Source organism: Gopherus evgoodei, chromosome 6 (genome assembly GCF_007399415.2).
Source record: "Gopherus evgoodei ecotype Sinaloan lineage chromosome 6, rGopEvg1_v1.p, whole genome shotgun sequence".
In the NCBI taxonomy this organism is placed as follows: Eukaryota; Metazoa; Chordata; order Testudines; family Testudinidae; genus Gopherus; species Gopherus evgoodei.
Genome location: NC_044327.1, coordinates 59,546,918 through 59,564,621, shown reverse-complemented (window position 1 = coordinate 59,564,621; position 17,704 = coordinate 59,546,918). Strand labels below are relative to the sequence as shown.

Sequence of the window (17,704 nt, the reverse complement as noted above, 5' to 3'; positions counted from 1 at the left end):
GAGTTTTAAAGATCTATACCCAAAAGTGAATTTAGAACCCAGTACTAAGATTTATAAGCATGTTATGTATTCGTGCTAGTCCTTGTGTATTATAGGCAGAGTTGATATTGCTGCTGGTTGCCTGACACTTCCTATTATAAGACATAAACTTATAAGATGTTTATAACTTTGGCAAACTTTAATCATTCCTATTTTGACACATATATAGCTTCAGCCAAGCGCCACTGGAGACAATGAAGAGACTCCATTTGACCTCAGTGACAAAGGGATCAGGCCCATGTTGAACGCAGGTGCAGCAGGATAGACAGTGTGAACACTTGAAACATTTTATTCAAGTCATTTTCACATAAACTTGCAACCATAATACAGGCAATGTAACATAAGAATATGAAAGTGCAATGAAGAATACAAAGCTAGTGTCTGAATATTATAAATAAAAGCTCTTCAAATAAAGATAGAGATTTTAAAATTAAGATTCTTGGAAAACAGTGAAGGAAACATTGAAAACTCCTTCAAGAAATTGCAAAAACAAGTGGCATTTCACTGAATTTGTAGCATTTAGTTGCTAGAACAACAACAAAAAAATAACTTTCTATTAGCATACACTTCTTGCTTTTAATTCAAGTTATTTCAGCACCTTTTTTTATCTGGGAAATGTGAAAAGACCATATTTGGCATAATGTGAGGCACAGGATAGACCACTTTCAATATCTTATGAATGAAAATAAACCTTTTGGTATGAACAAATACAATTAAAAAAACAGATATATAAAAGGACTATGAAGGTAAATTTGGTGAATGCACCATTCAAACTACATAGTAAACTTTGGTGTGCAACATAAAAATATCATCTACATGATCTGTTGGTTCAAACTGATGACCAATCTCATTTTTTAAATACATTTGTCTAGAAATATGCACCTATTATCAAACATGTATTTCAAGGTTTTACAAATATAGCAAAGTCCTCTTGTAATGTGTCTGTTGCATGGGAATGTTCCTTATGTGCAACATTTCTCTAAAGACCTGAAATGTGGGAGGTAATTGCTTCATGCACGCTCTAACATTTTCAAAGGAAATTTGAAACTGCAAGAGAAGCATTTCTGTACTTCCAAAATTTTGCGAACTCTTGGACTGATCATACATTCTTTGAGATCAAGGGCAAAGCTCCTTTTCAAAGACTGCAGGAACAGGCCCAAAGCCTGTTTAAAATGATTACACAATAAAATTTGTTTTATAAAATAAACTTACATCAAAACAATGTATAAAGATGTCCTACAAAAAAGCAAGCATTCCCTTAAATATATTGCAGCATGAAAAAAGTAGGCTTCAGGTACCTGGGTCAAACCTGCAGTGACCAAGATATTGAGAATTATGGCCAGCACTCCTCCATTTATTAACATTAGCTCATAAGCTATATAAATCAACTTTTCTCTATTTCTGCATTATAACTCAGCAGGATTTGTTAAGGACAGATTGTATTAATTTTTCCAACTTTATTTCTGACATTCCTAGCTTTTGTTGATTTTAAGCAAGACCATTCATGTATTCTTGAACAGTGAGCAAATTTCATCTCTTTTCCCATTGTTTAAAACGTTTTAAAACTTGTACAGTATTTAGCTAAAGAAAAGAAGTTCCATTGTCTATCAGATAAACATGTAAAATGTGTTCATTTACCAGTGAAGGTGTCTGTGGAGCCCTAACATCTATCATGTCAATGAGTAATTAAAGATTCTTAAATCAGTGGATCATTTGGCAGCCCAAGCATCAGCACTAAAGGCCAGAATATGTCTTCCTACAGGAGAGGCAAAGATACTCAGCAAACTTTTTAAACTTCCATAGTTTTTGAGGTATCATCTAGTAGGGAGGTAAGTAGAGGGTGTGGCTCTCCAACATTGCAGATACCTGCAAAGCTACAGGAAAATCCCACAGATCTCAGGGCATCTACAGAGTAAACACCCCCAGAACTACTCTTAGAACATCACACCTCAGAGTGCCTCCTGGCTGCACAGCTCCTGGCTAATGGCTGATCCTAAAGGTGCTGTGCCCTACAGTTTTCAGAGTCCAGCTCTACAGAACCAGGCTTTCAGGACTTGTGTTATGGTATTAAAAATAGTAGTGTAGACATGCCAGCTTGGGCTCTAAGAATCACTCCCCTCACCAGGTTTCAAACCCCGAGTTCCAGCCCAAACGCGAACATCTACCCTGCTATTTTTAGCTGTGTAGCACCAGCCGAGGTCTGGAGACCTGAACTCTGAGACTTGCTGCAGTTGGTACATGTTTGCAGTGTAGACGTATCCTCTGACTTCCATGCAACTGCACACGTACAAGTTGCCCACACACAAGAAGTTGCAGAATCAGAGCCTTCATCCCAGACTGGAAATTTTGGCCTGAATCACGTTTTACAGGAGGTATAAATGTACCTGCATTCGTTCATTCATACACATGTGTGCACGTGCACGCTTTTTTTTTTTAAATCTATTTACAAAAATTGTTCTGGAGCTCAGACCTCAAAAGCCAAACTTCAGTCTGGAACATAGTTGTACAATTATAAACACATTAAAATAATGCTTTTTTATGAGAAATAATGGCACAACTTTAACTGCTGATGTGCATAGAGCCCTACTATAGTAAAATGTACCAAGTCTAATTTTCAAACTTTATCGCTTGAGTTAGATACCCACTTGGTGAGTGACTAAAATGATCATTTATCAACCAAATGAGGAAAACCAATGGAAAACTTAGCAGCCTGCAGATGTAAACTGGACCCATCCCGCATGCAGAAGTGAAAGGTGAGTGAGTAGTCATAAGGGCCATGCCCTCAATGAGTTAATGGTTTTTAGGTCATCAGTGTCAGTCTGGCTAAGTGTTGATGTTTCAGTTGTTTAGGTTTATTGTGCCAGAACATGATCGTGATTTGGACAAACATTTGATGATCTTAAAACAACAAAATATATGTAGGAAATAATTAGCTGATCCATAGTCCTCAAGGATATTCTGATAACTAACACAAATTCAGAATTAAATTTGCATGGTTCTACTGCATGCAATATTGGCAAATATTGCTTAAAATATTTCCCAAAGTTGTAACAAAATACCCCAATATTCCTCAAGCTACACAAATACATAAAGATAAATGCCATTAAAACTCTAAAGGTTTTGAGCTTTGGCTGTTGTGAGCTGCAAGTTGAGCATTGCACCATCTGTGATCTTCGGAAAAAGTATCAGGACAATGTTGTGAGCAATAATTTCACAGTTTAAAAAACAAAAATCACAGCTGTTTTAGCTTACTGATTGGTCCACTGCATACATGAAATAATTGTAATTTTGTGAACCCCCACCAGTAAGCAGCATGATGTATCTTGTTCATTTGGGCTGAAAGTTTTTCGCTTTGAATATTTCATGATTGACCTAACTAAAGTACTTTCTGTGTTGCATACACCAACTACTATTCTATACATACTGTATAATATTCTAAGCTTCATTCTCTGAATAGCCAAATATGCAATTAAGAATCAAGTACAATACTAAGTGTAAAATAATGTTAATGAGAATACAAGTAAAAGGCCTTTTCTCAATAAGAACACCCTGATAGGTCTTTTGGCCTATTTCGGTCTGTGGTGCCTCTGAGCTGATTGCCTCTTGTCAGTTATTGTAATTGGTTGGCCTGTTCAATTCATGCTTTTTTTTTTTCCCCTCCCCTCACAGCGAATGATTAGGGACTATCCAAAGTCGCTTTCAGAAGCCTTGTTTCTGCTGGACAGGAGTTCATCCTAGTTCATTTTACTCACATTGAATTAATGGTAGATCCTTTTAAGAGCCCCATTTTGAAAATCTCTATTCACAGAGAAAAGTGACTAAGTTCTTTAATTCTACTCCAAAAGTAAAACAGGCTTATGGCCAAAGCCCCAGTATGCATTTGGCTTGAGAAAATGGTTTACCTACTAATATATTAAAAATGTAAATTAAACATAAATTTCGTATATGGGGTGTAACTAATGCATACATGAACATTTTTCTGCTATATGTTGATATTCCTTGAAAACCAGGGATACTTTTCTCGTCTGCATCCAATGTATCCAATTAGTTTTACTGTAACGGCAGGAGCATCACTCCCAAGTTGGTCTTTGATCTGGCATTCATTGAGCTAGCCAGCATTATTACTCTACTAATTGCATTTTATTTAGTACTATACATTTTTGCTACCTTTTAAAGAGATTACAGCTCATTCACAGATAGTGTACTGACCAAACTCTGCTGTTATCTGCACTCTGATTTCCAGTGGAGTTTAAAATACAACAAAACACAAAAAAACTTATTTTTCTGTGAATGAGTTCATTTTCTTTAGAATTTGAAAATCTGTGCATAAATCACCAATCCCACACATTGCAATAGTTTTTTTAAGTAAATGACAATTTGAGTGCTAAAAATCCAGTTACACATCTTATGAAGCAGCCATTATGCTTCAAAATGACATAAAAGTTTGTGTTGAATTTTTTTGCTTTTTGTGAAGTGTTCATATTCTACTGAAGTTTATATAATGATATTACAGTACAAAACAGTGGGCACTGACTCGTCCATTTTCTTGCATCTTAGTATCTATTTAAAAAAAGGAAAAATGTGTTAAAAATTTCAGACATTAGCAAACGAGTACTAAACAAAGTTAACCCACTTGTGTTAAATACCTAGCATCAGTATGAACATGCAGCACAAAAGGAACTAGAGAACTTGCTTTCCTTTGTACGTTTGAATATGAATATCATTACAGTATTTTAATAATTTAGGAAACTGAGAGGGGAGGCTACAAAGCAAAGTAACTGTACATAACCCTAACTGACATCCTTCTGTTAACCTTTTCTCTCTCCTCCCCTTCTTGAATTCAAATGAATAGAAGCTCTGTTACTGGAGGCTCTGATTAGAGCTAGTCCTAGTGCAGGGAGATGCCATGAAAGTTTCTTCACACTGCTCTGCCAAAAATAACCACTCATAACTTGCAGCACACCTCATTCTCCCACAAGCACAGACACTCTGGTGGTGAGAACAAATAAAGGACCAGGCCAAGGCCATTTAACTTGTTGCTTTTAATAACTTGAAAATGGCCATACTGGGTGACCCAGTGGAGGTGGGGATGAGGGCTTGGGATGTGGGAGGGGCTGGGGTGGGGTGAGGGCTTCAGGGTGGGCTGGGAATGGGGTTCAGGAGGTGAAGGGGGCTCGGCTGTGGCAGGGTTGGGGTGTGGGAGTGGCTCAGCTGGGGGTGCAGACGGGTAGGGCCAGGGATGAGGGGTTTGGGGTGCAGGAAAGGGCTCTGGGTTTGGGGGGCCTCAGGAATGGGGCAGGGGATTGGGACATGGGTTTACCTCAGGTGCCTCCCGGTCAGTCCATTGGCCAGGCGGAGCTGGTGCTTGGAGCAGGGGCAGCACGCAGAGCCCTGTGCCCTCCCTCCCCCCCCCCCACACACACACCTAGGAGCCAGACCTGCTGCTGGCCACTTCCGCGGCACAGCGCAATGTCAGAACAAGTAGGGACTAGTCTGCCTTAGCCAGGCAACACCACCCACAGGATTTTTAATGGCCCGGTCGGTGGTGCTGACCAGAGCTGCTGTGACCCAATGCCTTACATTCTGCGACCCAGTTCTGGGTCGCAACCCATGGTTTGAAAACCACTGATCTAGTCCAGTGTCCTGTTTTTGCCAGTGGCCAGTGCCAGTTGGATCAGAAGGAATGAGCAGAACAGAGCAGTTTATTGAGTGATCAGTTCTCAGTCATCCAGTCCTAGCTTCTGGCAGTCAGAGGTTTAAGGACACCCAGAGCATGGGGTTGAGACCCTGCCCATCTTGTCTAATGGTCACTGATGGACCTATCTTATTCTTTGTGACTGGTGTGATAAGAGCCTAGGTCTTCACACAGGGGTGATACAAATATTTGTTATTTTAGCCCTGCTTGATCAGTGTTTGATTTCCCAGTACAAAGGACTTTGGAGTAAATTCAAAGTGAGATAAGTCTTACAATTGGTATGTGATGGGGCATCAGCCCCACACTGGCCAGTAAGGGGTTAAAAAGAGCCTTAGGGCAGAACAGGGTCAGTAGCTGCCTGGAGTTCAAGGAGGGAGAACTGTGTCTTGAGTAGGCTGCAACCTCATAGCATCTTGGACAGAGCGGTGCAGGCAGGAAGACAGAAGGAGCTCCAGATGGGCTGTGAGACTGAGGAGGGTGCTGTGGCTGCACGGAAGTGGCCAGGGGAAATGCAGTGATAGTAGAGACAAAGGAGCGCAGTAAGTAACTGCAGTTCAGAGGGTTCCTGGGCTGGGACCTGGAGCAGTGGGCAGGCCTGGATACCCCGCACTCGCCACTGAGGAAGTGGCAGGACAACTGAATACAATCGCCACTGGGGACATGGCTTGACTACTGAAGAGCTAAATCTCCCCCCAAAAGGGAGAACGCAGATAATGACATGGCCAGAGGGCCAAGCCACGAAGAGGATTCTGCAGTTCCTGATGGGGTGCAGACCGCAGATGTGGGTGTTGGCCTCGAGCTAATCCCCAGAACGACCGGGAGGAGGTGCCAGTTCAGCAGTGAGTGATGTGCTCCGTGACATAGTAATTAAGCAGCATCCAAATGAGATCAGTGTGAAGACTTCATTAAGGTAGTTATGTCTATCCACGCTGACCGCTTATTTAAATTCCAAAGCAATAAATGAAAACTAATAATGTCACCAAGGTTTCCACATAAGATTAATGCTCTCATTTGTTATTTCCAGTCAGATTAAACCAACTACTAAATGTCACACATGAATAATGTGATTCTGTAATCATGTATTGTATAAAAATAACTGGAAAGTCCACTCCTCTATATGTGTTTATAACATAGTACTTATTTTTCTGTGTAATGTTCATAAGCTATGTTAAGCTAAAATCTGAAGGGAACACTGATTTTGTTCAATGTACATATGCTTTTTACAAAAGAATTTGTGGCCAGACATAGTTAAGGGTTATTGCTTGAACACCAAGGGAGCTAACGTGAAACAGTAAATGAGGTGTTGCTGGAAAAACTGTTCTTGGGGGCCTTGCTGTAGCAGTGAGACGGTAATATGTAAGTTCACGTGTTTGGTTTGGTTTGTTTTTAACAAAGTGTTTCAAGGGCCCCTCAGCAACCTGTGCAACAGCTTTGTGTGAATGCTCTGTATGACAACTGAACAAGCATCAGGAGGCTTGTGACTGCAAATTCAAGAAGGGAGTTGAGCCAGGGAGAACAGCTGGGAATCCAGGTAGGAGCAGCAATTTTAAAATCTCTATAAACCAGTGGTTCTCAAACTGTTGTACTGGTGACCTCTTTCACATAGAAAGCCTCTGAGTGCGACCCCCCCCCCTTATAAATTAAAAACATGTTTATATATTTAACACCATGATAAATGCTGGAAGCAAAGCAGGGTTTGGGGTGGAGGCTAACAGCTCGCAACCCCCCTTTTAATAACCTCTGAGGGGTCCCAACCCACAGTTTGAGAACCCCTGCTATAAATCCTGAATTAAAGAGTTCAAAAACAATTTTTTCTAACAAGAATTTTAGTAGGTGTTCTGTACTGGGAGAGGAATAGATTTTGATAAACTATTGTAGGTTCCTTCCATCTCAAATGGTTCTATGAATCTGATGGAGATTGAAGAAAATAGCTTCATTACAAGAAACTATAATTTGAAAGCTATGCAGTTGTAATTAGCAAAATAATCATTCCTATTCTGCCCACACACAAAAAAACCTCTCTAAATTCTATCTGTAATCCAAACTAGCACACTCCACACTAAGTATAAAATTATACACTTACAAAGTTTGCATCACTAGAACTCATTTGGCAATTATCTATTCAATGCAAAATTCACCCCTAGATACTATAAACCTATTAGCTAATATTAATTTTATGACTGTAAAGTAGTTACAAAGAAAGAGGAATCTACTTACGGTGAAATTGTGCAGCCAGAGGCATATGCATGATGGCCTGTATAGCGGATATCGCAGCGTACTACATTGTTGGAGTAATCAGACTCTGGTACCAGATAGCTGGGATTTACACTAACCTTGAAGGAAGGAAAATGCCATTTACAACTGGGTTTGGATTGGTAATCTGCTGTGCTGGCTTAAAGGGATTTATAGTTATGATTTCTCAAAACACACCCCATACCTTCAGTATGTAGTTTCCAGGCTTTACATCTGTAATATCAATCCACTGGCAATCTATGTCAGCATTGTAGGTGTCATAACAGCCAGGGCTTAGTCCCTAAAAATATGCAAGCAAAGGAGTCTAAGGAATATATTTTCAGAAATCAACATTAACACCATCAAAAAATTCAGGTAACACCATGATGCTTCCTTCGTGCCCATCACTGGGGGGGAAAAGGCACCAATGAATGAGTTAAGCATTGAATCTGAACTTTCTGGGTTTTGTTTGTTTAAATAGTACTGCCTAGCTCTGACAGAGCCATTGTATTGACTTTTCGTTGTTTCTCCCACGTAAGAAAATTAAAGATAAAACGATTCATAAATAGGTACCAGTAATTACAATGTTTATCTGAGAGATTGGAGCATCACTTACAAGCTGTTCTGCTCTTTTGGATAAATAGGTATTTGTTATAGCTGGTTGGAAAATAAGGGTTGTTTTTCATGGAAAGTTTTGAATGAAAAATCAAAAAAAAATATTTCGGCCAAAACCAGAAATATTTCAATTCTGAAATGCTGCTGCAGGGGCTCCTGGGATTTATAGTTCAGGTGTTTCATGTTCCCATTCTTAATAGACTGGTCTTTCCAAGGGACTTCATCTCCCATGATGCACCAGTCTCCCCTCTTGCTGAGGGGAGGCTGTGCATCATAGCACATAATGAGAGATATAGGTTGGGATCCCCAACCAGACGATAGGGGATAAACTACAGTTCCCTGAGCCAGCATGGTTCCATTTCAGAATTTAAAAAAATTTCATTTTTCAGGTGATCAGTTTGATTCAAAATCAAAATGTTCTGTGGAAAGCAGACACATTTCCCAGAAAATATTTTGTTGAGAACCCAGTTTTCCAGCAAAACAGTTTCAATTGAAAACTTTGAACTAGTCTTACTATTTATACACTTTAATATAGTAGGTATTTACTGATTACATATACCTGAAATTTAAAATCGCTATATTTAAGTACTATCTGACAGTATTACCTAAAGTGTCGCTTACTTGCAAGAGGTGAAGGAATCATTTCAGAAAAGATAAGAACTGACCAAAATCTACACCTAAAACTCTGAATTTCAACTGAATGGCTTTTGAGGTTCAAAAAGTTTTGGCTATCATTTTTCCTGTTGTCTTTTTTCATGTACCACTTTCTGGTTCAGCTTGGCACCAGCATTGCTGAAATATTATGGGGGAGGCTGTTCTCACAGTATTTTCAGCCTGACAGGAAGCACTGGAAATCTTGCGATAGTTTAATCCTGGATTTGCAGGCCCAAGAAGCTTGGGTACAGTTCAAATAAACATCTCCAATTTTGACTAAACACCTATGATTTTTCTTACCTATTTACCTGATTAAATGAAATCAAAGGAGTTATTTTGGTCCATTGGGGAGAAAATACAAGGCCACTTGAAAAGTTTGGTAGGTGTAGGGAGGATCCTGCATGAGACAGTACAGCACCGATAAAGTCACAGACATACTATTTGCAAATGCCATTTTAGATCCCTTCTATCTGAAGAGGAAGTTCTTATAGCTGTTGCTTAAGACTTAGAATCTTAGAGACCAATTCAGCAAAAAATATTCATCACCGTTTTTGTGAGATAAGTTGGGGAGGATATACAGCTCCTGTTTCTTGTCCTGGCAGCTTCATTTTAAACCATTTTCCTTCTAAATTTATTTGAATATAAGAAAAATCAAGAAATAACTTTGCTCTGTGAGTTAGGACATTAGATGCGTGCTCAGTGAATCCCATCCTCCAGTTCCAAACTCATTTATGTGAATGTAATTGCCACTAATCTTGGACTGCCTCAAAGAAGTGTTAGCTTTGGCCATAGATGAACTCTGCATCCAGTGCAAAGAGTAAAGTACTCTCTTGGCATAGGAAGCAGAGTTTATGGGCTATCTTTGTATTTTATTTGTCTACGTCTTTAGTTCTGCAAAAAATGGCCTAATAGGGTTTTTCTCTTCAAGCAAATACAGGTTTTGAAACATCAGAAATGTCTGAAAGAATTCAGAGGGTATCCAAAATGGCCACAGAGGTTTTTCCAGATCTGGGTGTCCAAAAAACCTCCTACTTTGTTGCTAGGACTATAGGAATTGCCACACTGGAACATATCAATGGTCCATCAAGTCTGGTATCCTCAGCAGTGGCCAGTATAGGATGCTTTAGTGGAAAATGAAAAATCCTCATAAGGCACTTAACTATGCAAGACAAAGCCGTGTAGGAATTCCCTTCTGACCCCAGCTGGTAATCAGCTTATGCCCTACTTGCATGTGCCAAGTTTGAGTCTAGTGCAAAGTTTTACAGTCCAATTACAACCCCTAAAAATAAGGGTTTACAGTGGAAATGCTGACACAGCCTTGACTCTAGTGACAAAAGTACTCCAGCTGTAAAATATGTTAGGTGAACACTGTAACCTCCACAAAGAGACTATTTTTAAACCCCCTTCACAAACTTTACATATTGTAGACAATTCATTATACAGTTCTTAAGATTTAAACATCCACCATCAGAAGATATTTGGCATTTCTCAGGGATAAAATCACTACCTCTGCAGAAAAAGGGATATAGTTTGCTCATGATGTTCACACAGTTCCCATTAATTTGAATGTCTGTTACATGTATGCACAGAGCATGATGCTGTGGTGTACTCAAACCCCCTTTGACAGCATTGGGAACTGAGGAAACAGCACCTTGCACTATCAGGCTCTGAGAAGAAAGAATACTAGCTCTGATCTTTGACTGCAGCCAAAGACAACAGAATGTGGATTGAGATGAAAGAAGTGGAGTAAGACCTTAAAGGATTTCTTTACTGCCCCTGATCATGGGCCTGCTGTCTGATGGCCAGTCCCCCAATCTAAATCAGAGTACCCTGAGGACTGTTTTGATGTACATCAGCTGCCAATGGCTCCAGGGGACCTACCAGTGTACAAGAAAGCACCAGCCACCCACTTCAGCATCCACAAAGCTGCTATGCTGGTATTATGCCACCAGTAGATTCCCCTTACCCTGGGGTGATTATCTCATAGCTAATTAAGGCACCTGAGCATTGGAGCCTGTAATGTTACATAAAATCTCTCAAGTAAGGCAAACTGCAAGAAAGAAAATCTCTTGGTTCTTTAGAACCATCTCTTTACCTGTGTATGTGCTGTACAGGCATATCGTCTATAGTATCCATAATCACAGGAAGTATCTTCAAGACAAAAACTTGCTTTGTGCCCTTCAGCAACTCTCCGATGTGAGCTTGCTTCCAGCAAGTCATAGTGGCTGAATTCGTCCATGCTGTGGTAATGTCTGTTAGACCACAGGTCAGTTAGGAGAGGCCAAAACATTATTAAATCATGTTTCCTATCTAATCTACCTTATCGTGCATCCTGCCAAATTTTATTTCTTACATAAAACTAATGGGTTAATATATTTTTCTCAGTGGCACCACTGTAAAAAAAAAATTGTATAAAAACACAACCTTCTAAAAACAAATCACATTTTAATTCGTTAAAGGAATGGTTTGTATTGGCTTTTCCCAAAATTTCCTGTTTTCTCTTTTTCAATAACACTAGCAAGCATTTGAACCACTCAAATATGAACAATTTATTTTATAATGTTTGCCTTCAGGCACAGCTTGTTTGGCTAGGAATGCTTACCTTACATACTGTAAATTCTAGGCAAGTTTGCTATTTCTGGAAGGGGCTGAAGGGTTGTGGTTATTTTTCCACCTCCATTGTCCCCCAAACATATGACACTTTATAATTATATTTGCAAACAATCTACTCTGCTTAGAGATTCATCCTCTATGTACTAATATTACAGACTGGGTTAGCTGAAAGAATTGCTATTTACATTCAAATGTATAAACTGACATTCAAAGTCTTGCTGGTTTGATGTTAAGGTGTTCTGCAAAAACACTTGTTTCACAGTGTACACTATTCCAGTGTGTGTGTGAGAGAGAGTGTGTGTGGGTGTCAGTCCTAGGTCTCTCACACTAGCTGTGACATACCTATTTGTTCTGTGGTTCTACTTTTCTCACATAGATGGAGAAAGCAAACTAGCAAGAGCCAACAAATCAGCAGCTTGTCTTTGTAGCATTCTGCTACTGTTGCCTATGAAAGATTTTAGCAAGCTGTGTATATATAAAGGATTAAATAAAATATACTTCAAACACCCTTTAATGAAAAATAGACATTTTATATAATATATAATCACCAACGAAAAACTTGGACGACAAGGTGACTCAGAGAATGATGATGATTAAACAGTACCATCTGATGGCAGGTCATTTGAGAAATGAATTGATTGTTATAGTTCATTTACTAATGGACTAGTGTCAGCATCATAGAAACCATCCCCACAATTGGCATTCTTGTTGGCAGCGTATTCAAAGTCCAAGAATTGGTTGAGTATTGAAAGAATTAAATTCGCACCTTGGTCAGTATAGTTATAGGGCCTATTGGCAGGGCAAGGATTACGTGTTCTGTGGATGAAGGATTTCAGCTTGTAGTGCTATCAATCTGTCACCTTTATAAGTATCAGTTTCACATTACATTTTTTAAAACTAAAACATTCACAGAGCAATAGGGGGTTTTTTTGGACTTTATCAAAGGCTTCTTACACTCTGAATAAACCATCTGCCTTGCTAGGTCCATATTCATTTGAATTGATAGTAATTGTTCCATCAGGAATAAACAATTTTACAATTTGACCCATTGGTGCAGGCTTGATCCCAAACCCCTTGAAATCAACGGAGAAATTCCACTAACTTCAAAGGGTTCTGGATCAGGCCCATGGCAACCTTTGTGGTACATATTTAGATGGAATTCAGTGTCCAGTCTCACTTTATCAATGAATACATTATTTCTGTCATTGTATTAAAATGAATCATGTATGTACAACTGTAGAGTCATATTTTAAATAAACTGAAGAAAATATATATACTTTCCTAAAGTATCACAAACTTGATATGAAATATCTAAATTTAGGACAAGATTTCAAACTCATATACGCCAAGCCTCTTGGAAAAGACACAAGTGCACATATGCAGTTTTATTAGGTCCCAAAATGTTACAAATATTCTCCAGTGTTTGTCTTGCCAAGTGTCTATCAATGTTCGCCTTGCAAAGGCGATATTGGTGCACCTTATATCGGAGCTAAATGGTATCTATTGTGGCATCACTTTTTATGTCAAACTCCAATTCTTTTCAGATGAAGATGATAGCAAGATACCACCCTGAGACTTCATATAGGTACAAGTGCTTATTAAGGACCATTCCAATTCCTCTTTTCAATATTGAGGAAAATGTTCCTTGACTCATGAAATAATGACCCGTTAGAGGACCAAATGACACATTCAGTATTTGAATATACTTTTTTTTCGTGAATGAGTAAGTAAACAATACATTTTGGGGCATTAACTATAATTGTAACTTTTTTTTAAGTTCACTGGTTAGTTCTTTAATATACAGGTAAATGGACAATAGACTTATGCAAAATTGAATTCAATAGATGGGATATGTGACCGAATATTCTAAACTGATTGCATAGGCTTCCAGATTGTCATATTTGTATGTGAGTATGAACTATTTATTTTCATTTGATCATTTCAATTCTTCATCCTCACATGTGTAGCTATATAATGAGCTATTACCATAAAATGGGAGTGGAGAGCAAAACCCTATAGCTATATTTCCCCTAGATACTAACAAAACATATCACATTACAATTAACAAATGACAAATTAAAAAAGATAAGTAGAAGGTACCATACTGGGCACTTCACTCACTGGTGACAGCTGTGCCACTCCCATGAATATCGGGGTCTGCTTGGTAGGAAGTCTGATGTGCCTTGATTTTTCACTCTTTGGGGGAATCTCAGAAGCACTCGAGTATCATAATCTCTGACATCTGCCCTGTAAGCTGAACTGCAATGACGTAAAAAGAGGCATAAGTATATTTATAAAATATTAAACACTCAAGATTGCTGCTTCTTGGCTTATGATCTAGCATTCAACCTTCTGTGACTAGATGTCATAACTAGCAAGTTGCTGAGCACCTTCAACCCCATTAATTTAAATAGCTGAGGATGCTCAAGAATGCTCCATGGTGTATTTAGGAGCTTCTGGTATTGGACGCAGGCTTTAGTAACATTCTAGGACTCAGTCCTCCTGTTGATGTTAGTTTTGTCACCGATTTCAGTAAGAGCAGGATTTTGATACCTGATGAGCGCTGGTTAGAAATGCTTTGATATTTAGGGAAATCAATGGTGTTTAACAATAGCCAAGAGCATAAGATCACTTTAACAATGGATAGCTGTAAAAATGTCCCTGTTTGGCATGAAAAACTGTTTTTCAATAGTTTCTGTAAAACAAAATATCTTGTAGTTGATCTCATGGCCAGAGTCGATTTTGTTTCCATTGTAGTTTAAAAGGCTACAATCAAGACATTTTGGTCCCAATTTGGTCTATCTTAAACTAATTATAACTTTAAATATCTGATTTTTAACTATCAATTTACCAACAAGAACCACATAATCAACCTTTTGTGCTCCCTTTGCTGGTTTTCCTGCAGCAAACTAACAAAAATGATTCCTTAATGCTATGCTATAACCAGGTTATGAAACTGGTGAATAAACAAAGTTGTTTTGCATGGTAAGGTACTATACAAGTTAAATTTATGAAACTCAGCCATGTTAATTTCAGTTCCAGTCAAAACAGGAAAAATCCCTGTTTTGCCAAGTGAATACGGACAACTCCCTAGTAAAGAATTTTTTTTCAAAATTCTAAGAGATTATCACAAATATTTTTCTGCTAGATTGTCTCACAGATGTTGTATTGCATGTGCCCAAGAACAGGGAGTACACTATTTTGTGAACCCACACAAATGAGCAGCTGGTGACTTTTTAAAAATGAAACAACGATTTTTCAGGTTAAGGGAGAGAGTTGAAAAAGACCAGATTCCAGGTAAAACCAGGGACAAAGATTTTCAAAAGGGGTAAGTGATTTGGTGTATCTAAACATTTCTGAAGCTAAAGAGGCCTGATTTTCAGAAAGTGCAGAGTACCTACCCTTCGGAAATCAGGCTCCTTTACCACATCTCACATGAGCTAAGCTCTGTCAACTGGAGGCACCTAAAAGCACTTGTCACTTTTTCAAAATATGGGTTAGTACATTACCCTTTCTTCTTGTCTGTTGTTGAAACATTATAACCAGGCCCCAAAAGAAGCTAGACTCAGAACCTGTTATAAAGCCCTCTGTCTTTACTTTCCCTCCTGCTTTCCTTGGTGTTGGGTACCTAGGCTAGAAGAAACTGAAGCAGTGCCTGAGGCTAATGTAAGGGAGAAGTCAGCAGCAATGCCTACCTTGCCAGACAGTTCTCCTCGGCAGCACATCTCAGGCTGTACATGGACACCCTTTGGACATATGTGGATGCCTGGATGTAATAGGGATCCGGGACTAAGTCAGGAAGACCTGCAGTTCATCAAACCAACCACACAACAGCACAATCAAACCCAGAACATGTCTGCCAACATTTTGTTTCATTTTTCAAGCATCAGAAGAAGTTATTTTGGCCATAGCCTACTGCCACCCTTTAGGTCACAAGAAGCATTTAAACTTCTTGCTGGACAGGCACAGCCTATTGTTTGCAGCCAGCCTCTCGCCTCCTAAATCCTGTGGGCTCAGGCCCCTCAGACTACCATATGATCCTAGGAATCCTAGGACCGTTTCAGATTTTTGCCTCGTGTGGGGCAGGCAGGGCTGGTCATTTCCCCAGAGCATGCTGGGATGCGAGTCCCCTGCCAAAGCCTATCGCTATGTGCTGTGCTGGCGTTTGGGTTGGCTGCGGGCTGAGGCGGGGAGGGCTGTGGGAACTAGCGGAGAGCCCAGCTAGGAGCTGGCGGTGGGGCCCCCGCCCGAGCCTGGGGCGCGGGGTTACTGCTCGCGTTCGAGGGGTGCGGGGCTCTTACCATACTGGAAGTAGCCGGTGCCATAGCCGGGTCTGTACCTGCTGCCCTGGCGGGGTCTCTCGTAGGTGTCGTAGTAGTTGTAATAGGGGTTGTCGTCCGTGTACTTGTAGGGGTTGTAGGGATCGTCTCCTACCATGGCATCTTCCCGGCCGGCTCTCAGATTGCTCCGGGGCGGGGGGCTGCCGAGGCTGGTGCTGTTGCCCCTCCTGGGGCCGACGCCTGAGCTGTGGGGGGCGCTGGGCCGAGACGCCCCCTGGGGAGCGCTCCGGGCTGAACCGCTCGTGGCTCCCTGGCTCCTCTGCCCTGCGGTGCTGCCGGGGGGCGGCTGGTAGCCGGCTTGAAACCAGTGGCGAGCCCCCGAGCCCCTGCTGGCGGCCCCGGCCGGCGGCTGGGCAGCGCCGGCTTCAGCAGCAGCAGCAGCAGCAGCAGCCCCGCGCAGGGCCGTGGCGTTGTTTCGGAGCAGCAGGATGGGGCTGCCCGCGGCCGCTGCCTGCCGGCGCCGGGGCGGCTGGTACTGGGATGCCAGGCTCAGCAGGCTGTACACCTGCCCGTTGTTCTCCCACTGAATCCTCTGCCTCCAGGCGGCGGGCGCCGGCGGGTTGTGGCGCGGCGGCGGCTGGCAGCCGGCGGGCCAGGCGCAGCTCAGGTACACCCACACCTGCAGCGGGGCGAGCAAAGCCGCTGGCAGCGCCACCTGCATCTTCCCCGCGTTAATAGCCCCGGGCGGGCCCGAAGGTCGCTCGCCAAACACCGCTGGCCGCAGCCAGGCTCAATCCCCGCGGGCGGGCCGGGGAGGCAGAGACCTTCCGAAAGGAGGGAGCTTGTCCGCTCGCGGGGTGTTTACAGGGCACGGCTCTGAATAGCAGCAGCAGCAAACAACCCGCCTCTCATCCTCCTCCGGCTTTCTCTGGGGTGCGGACTGGAGGCGGGAGGAGGAGGGCTCAGGGATTTTAAACTTTCTGGCACATTTGCAAAGTTACACAAGCCCGCCTGGCGGGCTGCTCCGCCGCTGTTTGCTCACGTAATGCGATGGGGAACGTGCGAGTCTGACAGCGCCTCACATCTGTCCCGCCGCTGCCCGCGCTCACAGAGCCTCTTTGCAGGGGGAAGGAGACAAAAGGATCCCTCCCCTCTCTATATATACACCTCTAGCTGCACGTCTCAAGCTGGGGCGAGCCTGCAGGCATCTCAGTGCGCTCAGACACACACGGCCTGCCAGACCGCGGGGCAATGCCAAAATATGCAAAGGAAAAATGCTATTAGCTCATCAGCACTGGAGAGACTGGGGTGAGCGCTTAGTAAGAGAGGAAACATGTTTCTGGGAAATATTCTGGCCAAAACATCTCCCACAATATGGTCACTGCTGAGGATTTAAGTAACAGTCAAGTATTCTTAATGCCCTTTTAATTGAGGTAAACCCCTCAGCAAATAAACTCTTGCCTATCCATTTCTGCATGAGTCACACGAGAAATGCACTACAACTTTGCCTCCCAGAGTAAGTGTTCATTGAAAAATGAAATTTCACATGGGAGAGACTTAGCCCATCAGCAGAACA

General features: G+C 41.4%; 1 protein-coding gene across 2 annotated transcripts; it reads right to left on the bottom strand.

The window, feature by feature from the left end:
- Positions 1-312: 312 nt before the first annotated feature.
- LOX (lysyl oxidase) lies at positions 313-17,243 on the bottom strand. Of its 2 annotated transcripts, XM_030567192.1 has the most exons (7): positions 16,150-17,243; positions 15,544-15,652; positions 13,970-14,107; positions 11,331-11,487; positions 8,172-8,267; positions 7,952-8,067; positions 313-4,599 (listed from the first exon to the last, which is right to left on the bottom strand). In XM_030567192.1, exons 1-7 carry the CDS (start codon positions 16,847-16,849, stop codon positions 4,593-4,595), a joined length of 1,323 nt encoding a protein of 440 aa, XP_030423052.1. In that variant the 5' UTR covers positions 16,850-17,243; the 3' UTR covers positions 313-4,592. The 2 variants fall into 2 exon arrangements, with proteins under 2 accessions (XP_030423052.1, XP_030423053.1); XM_030567193.1 differs by lacking the exon at positions 313-4,599 and having other exon boundaries at positions 7,948-8,067.
- Between the last annotated feature and the right edge of the window lie 461 nt (positions 17,244-17,704).

What these genes read in the sequence shown, in the direction of transcription:
- LOX (XM_030567192.1), bottom strand. Translation starts at nt 16,849, where the DNA reads ATGCAGGTGGCGCTGCCAGCGGCTTTGCTCGCCCCGCTGCAGGTGTGG. An exon ending in GAGGAGAACTGTCTGGCAAG is followed by an intron (nt 14,108 to 15,543) that starts GTAGGCATTGCT and finishes ACGTCATTGCAG; the next exon opens with TTCAGCTTACAGGGCAGATG. An exon ending in CCTGTACAGCACATACACAG is followed by an intron (nt 8,268 to 11,330) that starts GTAAAGAGATGG and finishes GCATATTTTTAG; the next exon opens with GGACTAAGCCCTGGCTGTTA.